Source organism: Crocodylus porosus, unplaced genomic scaffold, assembly GCF_001723895.1.
Source record: "Crocodylus porosus isolate Cpor-Errol unplaced genomic scaffold, CroPor_comp1, whole genome shotgun sequence".
Taxonomy (NCBI): domain Eukaryota; kingdom Metazoa; phylum Chordata; order Crocodylia; family Crocodylidae; genus Crocodylus; species Crocodylus porosus.
Genome location: NW_017728918.1, coordinates 18,756,143 through 18,763,408, shown reverse-complemented (window position 1 = coordinate 18,763,408; position 7,266 = coordinate 18,756,143). Strand labels below are relative to the sequence as shown.

General features: G+C 41.2%; 1 protein-coding gene across 2 annotated transcripts in view; it reads right to left on the bottom strand.

Annotated features, from left to right (window-relative positions):
- Window positions 1-537: 537 nt before the first annotated feature.
- Window positions 538-7,266, bottom strand: part of LOC109311630 (structural maintenance of chromosomes protein 6-like) — a 70,469-nt gene continuing 63,740 nt past the window's right edge. For both annotated transcript variants that reach the window (XM_019537371.1, XM_019537372.1), the window contains exons 26-27: window positions 5,070-5,167; window positions 538-921 (exon numbers count right to left, since the gene is read on the bottom strand). In XM_019537371.1, the coding sequence (XP_019392916.1) occupies window positions 822-921; window positions 5,070-5,167 (198 nt within the window). In that variant the 3' untranslated portion in view covers window positions 538-821. The remainder of the gene's footprint in view (window positions 922-5,069; window positions 5,168-7,266) is intronic.

The window sequence follows — 7,266 nt, the reverse complement described above, 5'->3', positions numbered from 1 at the left end:
TGGGTGTGCATGTATATGGACAACGTATTTTGAAGAACTCCAGTTATTAGTCAATAATATCTTTTTTCTGATATAGTTACACCATCAAAATATGACTCCAGTATACATATTAATACACCTTCAACATTCAATAGTGCCGGGGAAAAGATAGGTTTTAAAAGAGCTGTGCATTTTTGTTCAACTTTTCATTTATCACTGTTCAGTCCCTAAGAAAATGCGTACTGCAGGTATCAACACTGCTAAATAAATCAGAAATACTGCCTAATATCATGATAATACTATATTTGATGCACAGAACAGCAAAGCTAACAGGCTTCAAAGATGCAGTTTTTAGTATACAGCCCTTAAAAACCTATAAAACAGTGTAAATGAAAATGTTAAGAGTACCTGTAGGCCCATTTTCACATTATACTTTGTTTATTTAGCACATTACTAGCCAAATCAATTCTTAGAGTTTATTAAAATATTTTTTGTATTCAATTATACACAATTTTTTTCAGAAAGCCAGAAAATATATTAGCTTCTTTTAAACATCAATAGTTCACAATTAAAAAGGCAGTCAAAATTAATGTTTCAGTTTTTCTAATGAACAGAAACTTAATTTTTAAAAAATTTTGTGCTGTATTTACATTTGAGGTTTGTACAAACATGTACCTTTGCAGAAAATCTAAAAGGAACATCTTCCTTTGTTAGACATATCATCTGATTACATTTTCCACTTAATGAACAATAATAAGTAAATATTATTATAGACATGATTATACATATAGTATAAAATATCACAAAACCATGGAAAATTAAGGTACCATAGTGCTTTTATTTCAGTCTTCTTCTTGATGTCCATTTTGGTAACTCGGGTTTTGGCTTCTTTCAGGGTCCTCCAGTTGGAGGATTTTAATAAGACGACTTGGAGGTACAGAGCTAGAAACAACACGCACACAATTTTAAATGATGCTTCCTCATAAACAAGTCTTAATATTTCTGCCAGTTAGCCCGTTACATTAAGCTTCTAACTGCATTTTTAATTTGATCACATAAACCAATAACATGGAATGTAGTCCTCACACACTGCAGACTGAGACTTCAACCTTGGCCTTAACGTAGTTTTATTACTTTGTATTTTATGTCATCATGAATACCATATTTAATTCAGCTCTGTAAATGTAACAAGTAGATTGCTGCTCCTAGCCCTAGTTACCTTGCATGCTCCTGAAGCCTCAGTCCTTATAGGCAGTGAAGCAGGGAATGAAATGTCTCTGGGCAACTCTCTAAGGCTAGGTTGCTTCTGTTGGCTGTCTCCCTCCAGGGACAGTGAACCTGCTAGCTCCATCCCTGAGCTTATATGTGTATAAATTATGCAAATAGCATTTTGAGCTGAAGGACAAACTTGGAAGTGAAGCAATTTATGTTCAAATACCTTTTAAATTACTGTAGACAACAAGGGTGCAAGTATCTGCCTGTGCATAAATCTACTTACCTTGTTTTAATTACTAGTAAAGCTTTACAAATACATATATGCAAAAACTGCTCTAAGTTACAGACCAAGACTGTTCTACAATTATACTTTTGTTGTGTTGTTTTCTATTACATTAGTGTTTCTGATTAATATTGAAAATAAGCACATCTCTTACCGAAATGAAGTCATATTAAATACATGAACATGTGAAAATCTCATATCTAGAACAATGCAATCAAATAGCAAAAGCCCACAATCTAAATACAGTTTTAAAAATTATTCAGAAAAATACAACATTTGTTCCACCTTAAAAATTCGGCAGTATGACAGGGGGGCTGGCTGTCTTGAAGCTGACCACAACATCAGCCCGCCCAACTGACTTGCACGCCATACGTTTGATGCAACTACCAAGCTGTTTCTAGGTGGGAGGATGCCCCTTCTATGCTCTAACACCAAAGCAGGGGTAGGCAACCTTTTTTGGCCGATGCGCTGAAAAAACCATGTCTACATTGGAAGGTGCCAAAGTGCTGGCATGCCAGAAAAACAAAATGAGGGTGGGGGTGGTACATGGCAGCATGTACTGCATATTCTGCATAGTGTTATATTTAATAATCATAAATGTTGCCTTTGTTGTTGTGTATTCCTTTTTTGTTGAGCATGTTGTAATGAGACAAAGAGAGAGAGAAAAAGAGAAATAAGAGAAAGAGGAGAGAGAGAGAGAAAGAAAAAGAAGAGCAGAGAGAACCAGACACACACTAGTAGGTTCACCTGCAAGCCGTGCTGCAAGCAGACCAGGTTCTATTCCAGGAGGACCCAGGTAATTATAGCCTAACTTCTATTCCAGGGAAAATCCTATTAAGGAGTCTGTGTGTGACAGGCTTGCAAAAGGTAGGATTCTGAACAACAGCCAGTATGGCTTCATTGTGGGAAGGCCTTGCTTTAACAAGCTCATCTCCTTTTACAATCAGGTGACTCATTCACCTGGATAAGAGAGAAGAGGTTAACCTAGACTTCAAGAAAGCTTTTGATCTGGTATCCCACAACATCCTTGTGAGAAAATAGGAAGACTGTGGGCTGAACTGCGAGACAGTCAGGTAGGTATGAAACTGGCTGTGGGGCAGGACCCAGAGAGTTCTAATGAATGGATCTGTGTCATCTTTGTGGGAAGTGGCCAGTGGTGTCCCACAGGAGTCAGTGCTATTCAACATCTTCATCAATTATTTGGATGTGGGGGTGAAGGGCTCACTGGCCAGGTTCACAGATGACACCAAGTTATGGGAAGTGTGGTCACACTTGAAGATAGGCTGCAGATTCACGTGGGCCTAGACAGACTAGTGAGTTGAGCGGACTTTAACCAGATGAAGTTCAACACTGAAAAAATTGTAAAGTGCTCCACCTGGAGACAGACAGTCCCTTGCACACCTACAGGCTTGTCAACACCAACCTGAGCAGCACTACAAATGAAAGGGACCTGGGGGTTATAACTGACCACAGTATGAACATGAGCCGGCAGTGCACCGCTGTAGCCGGGCTAACAATACACTGGCATGAATCAATCGATGCATCTCCAGCAAAACCTAAGAAGTGATTCTCCCACTCTACTTGGCATTGGTAAGACCACAGTTGTAGTACTGCGTCCAGTTCAGGGTGCTGCTCTTTAACAAGAACGTGGTAAAGCTTGAGAGAGTCCAGAGAAGGGCCACCCATATGATCAGTCTTACAGAGTAAGCCATATGAGGAAAGGCTGAGGGATCTGGGATTCTTCAGCCTGAAAAAGAGAAGCCTGAGAGAAGACTTGGAGCAGCTTACTGCTACATCAGAAGCATATATCAAGGGCTTGGTGAACAACTGTTCACCAGGGCACTCTTGGCGAAAACTAGAAGTAACGGTCACAAACTCCTGGAAGACCGTTTCAAGCTCAGCATCAGGAAAAACTACTTCACAGCTAGGGTGTCCAGACTGTAAAATAAGCTCCCCCTCCAGAGGTAGTATAATCGCTGACCCTGGAAATCTTCAAAAGGAGACTGGATAGGTACCTTGCTGGGGTCACCTGACCCCAGTTGTCTTTCCTACTTGCTGCAGGGTGCTGAGCCCAATGATCTTCCAAGGTCCCCTCCTGCCTTACTAACTATGACTCTATGAATTATAGATCAGTGGTAATCATGTCAGAATGTCAAAAGTAGTAGGGTATCGCAGGGCACTAACATGTGCCAGCTCCTTTAACGGCAGAAACTGCCTAGAGAGAGGGCCCTAGAAGCCAGGCAGAAACCCCACAGGTGCAGGCTGCTGTGGCAGCAGGCTAAGAAGGGAATTAGCCTGCAACTGTCCCCAGCCAGCTCACCAGAAGAAGGCAGGGTCCTAGACACAGGTAAGCCCCAGGGCTGGAGGCAGTTAGTTCTCTGGTAGCAGCCAAGGGGGAAGGAGCTCTCATAGAGAAAGCTATGTGGAGATGCTTGACTGTCTGTCCTGATGCTGGTAGGATTAAGAGGCTATAGGAGCTCATAAATGCTGGTGGGGAGGAGGCACATTAGACTGAGAGAGAAGCTTACCTTCTTAAAAGGGGTAGAGGGTGGACCATAGGTTATTGTTATGTTGTAGCCCAGGGGCTTTTGTTTTCTGTTGTTATTTATGCCAGTGTACTGGGCTGAGACTACTGGGGAGGAAGAGACCTCACTGGGGCACACTACAGTGTGGAGACCCCAGCACCAGAGGGCACCAAGACAGGGCTTGCAGAGAGCTCAGCACCAGAGGACACTGGAACAGGGCTTACAGAGACGGGATGTGGAGCACCCAGCGCCAGAGGGCATAGTAACATGGGGTGAGGAGACCCCAGCACCAGAGGGGGCAGTTACTGAAGCTACGAGTCCAGTGACAGCATGAAGCCAAACTAGACTGAGGACTCATCACAAGAGACAACGCCTAAATACCATCTGCAAGGCATGGGGCATGGTAAAGGGCTGGTTTTAGAGCCATGCATCTAGCCCATAAGACCTGGAGGCGTACTGCAAGGCACCTCGAGTGTGGGACCCAGTAAGGGGTCCAACGACCCACAGGGTTTAGAGGAGTCTGTCAGCAGCAACCCAAGGGCAGCCTCCCGATTCATCATTTATATCAGCAAGATGTGGCAGGCGAGATTAGTAGGCACCCATAGGGCAGAGCTGGCACAGTTACAGGGCCCCAGGGACATCACAGCCATCCCTGGGGTGGCCGTATCATAACACAGGGAAACCCCAATCTACCTAAATAATAGGGATTGCTCTACAAAAATAAGGGACTAAACATAAAACAATTGTTTTTAAAAAGTTTGAAAAAATAATTCTTCAGACAGATGATTCTGGAGAATACAAGAAAGACTGCTTCCAATTTATTTTAAGTAACACTTGAAATGTAAGCTTGCATAGTGCAGTCGCTGAGCAGTAAAGCTAGGACTGCTGAAGAGTAAAGTTAGTAAGGAAGGGGGTACTGGTAACACTATTCATAGGATTATTTTATTGGCTATTTCAGAATGTGGTTATTGTTGACGCTCTACAAGTACAAAATGTAAAAAATGGTCTCTTTTTCTTTCTTACATTTGCTTTTTTTGTGCACTTTTTAGCGAAGTAAAAATGATTACCTAATGTTTTGTGGAGTAAGAAAAATGAACTGTAGATAACGCTGAGAGTCTGCCACCTTGAGCATCATGTCCATTGAAATTCGTCTATTAACCAGGTCCTAAAAACAAAGTATTTATCAGTAACTGTTCTTAATTTATAATATTTTAGTGTTGTACATTACCACAAATTAGGTTAATGACATGAGAAAAATGAATGTGGTAATATCTTAACAGGGCAGTGCTACCAAGCGTCTGAAATGTAAAATGAGTTTAACTGGACAAGTATAATTCTGTTAAATGTTAAGTAAAGCACTGAAATCCTAGTCATAACAAAGACTATGTATTCATTCTTAACTCTATCTTTTACCATATGTGTACCATGAAAATCTTCCTATTACATAAATCACATATTTTGTCTTTTTCTAACACCTTACATACATAGCATTTTCTACTGCTGTGCAATACAATATTCTGAAGAGTCCCTGAAAGTCACTGGCACATAACACCTATGATGAAGAAAAAAAGAGGGTCTTGAAAATTCCTTCATCATTTTGTCAATCATACAGGTAGACCTTAGAATCGTAGGGAAAATGTGTATATCACGTTATACTTGGGAAACAAAATATAATTCTGTAACTAAAGGCTGTACATACAACGCAGTACAGTTACAATCATCTGCTACTGTCCTGAGTACTCAGTCATGTAAAAATTGTCTTTCCAGTTTTCCAATGGACTTTTTTAAGTAGAGTGAATCTATCATCTGAAATTGTTTGGTTAAAGACCTTCATCATTCTCTGCAACTAGAACAGTTCCAGTGAAGGCAAGGCACGACATCTGCATAATTCAATAGGAAGGTACTGACTTAAGGACTTTGACAAAACCTTGAGCCTCCTTCAGTATGCATCTTAACTCTTGAAACTTTATGTACCCTACAATGGAGAATGCAGCCAAAATTCAGCAGAGTTTTGACTCCTTCAAACACTTGTATTAGTAATATAAAGTTGTCTTCCTTGTTTATATGCTGTCAGACCCTTCTGACAGTCAGCTCAACAGATGTACCTTTAATATGGAAAAATGTTTGCCTGGGTCTGCCTCAAGACATAGGGCAGGCAGGCAATTTAAATATAAGCTTATTATTGCATACATACACTGAACTGAGAAGGGATAGTAAAAAAATCCCCAGAAAACTAAAAGGGACTGTCATCCATTTTCAAAATCATTAGTGTATTTGAAATGCCCTGTTGCACAGAAAGCAATCCATGTCAGATTTGTATTAGTTTGAAAAATATACCTCAGAATTTCCAATCTGTGATTTACATTTCTCTAATTTATGAATGATGAGCTCTCTTGGTCTATCATTAACTTTTTAAGAAAAACTCTACAATCATACTCTCTTTCCCTGAGATCTGAGTCCAACGAAAAGCTTTTTAGCTTAAGAATTATGACCAAAGAACAACTGAATTGTACAGTGAAAACAGAAGTTAGGGATGTGCCATCTACGTCTGAAGAGCTCAAATGGTGTATCTCGCAAGTTTCTAGAACTAATCATTCCCCATAATTTATAACAGAAACCTGGGTGGAGAAACCACTGATTATGGGCATAAGCAACACGAAGAACGGTCACCTGAATTTCTACTAACAAGTTTAACATATGTTGTAAAATGGACAGTATGACTCCCATGGCAGGATCCTTTGATAACGAATTATGTTCTAAATTAAGTTTAGATATGGGCGAGAGTTCCAGATACCTTCTATAGGTTTTTTTCTTCTGTCTCTTAAAGCTCACTGCCAGTTATTCCTAGTCAGTCACCATGCAAAATACTAGAACTAAGGGGCGCTGTGACGGGGAACCCTGGCCCTCTTAATGAAAAGCAGCATGACCCCTTGGCAGGCAGGGTTTTTGTAGCACAGGCAGCCAGCAGAGTGGGGGTTAAAGAACAGCCCTGTAGCCAGGTCAGCTGACAGGGGCATCACATGACTGGAAGAGGGCTCAGGCTCAGCTTTGTAAGCCCTGGGCTGAAGCTGGTCAAGGATGACAGCCTGAGACTAATGGAGGGAGGAGCTCCATGCAGCAGCACAGCAGGGCTCCTGCATCTAAAGTGGGACTAGAAGGAAGCAGCTCTGCAGGCCTGGGAACAAGGGACTTACCTGGGGCAGAGAGACTTGTTATGCAGGCAAGTGGCCTTTATTTTTCATTAAGCCCAGTGAGGGTTTGGGT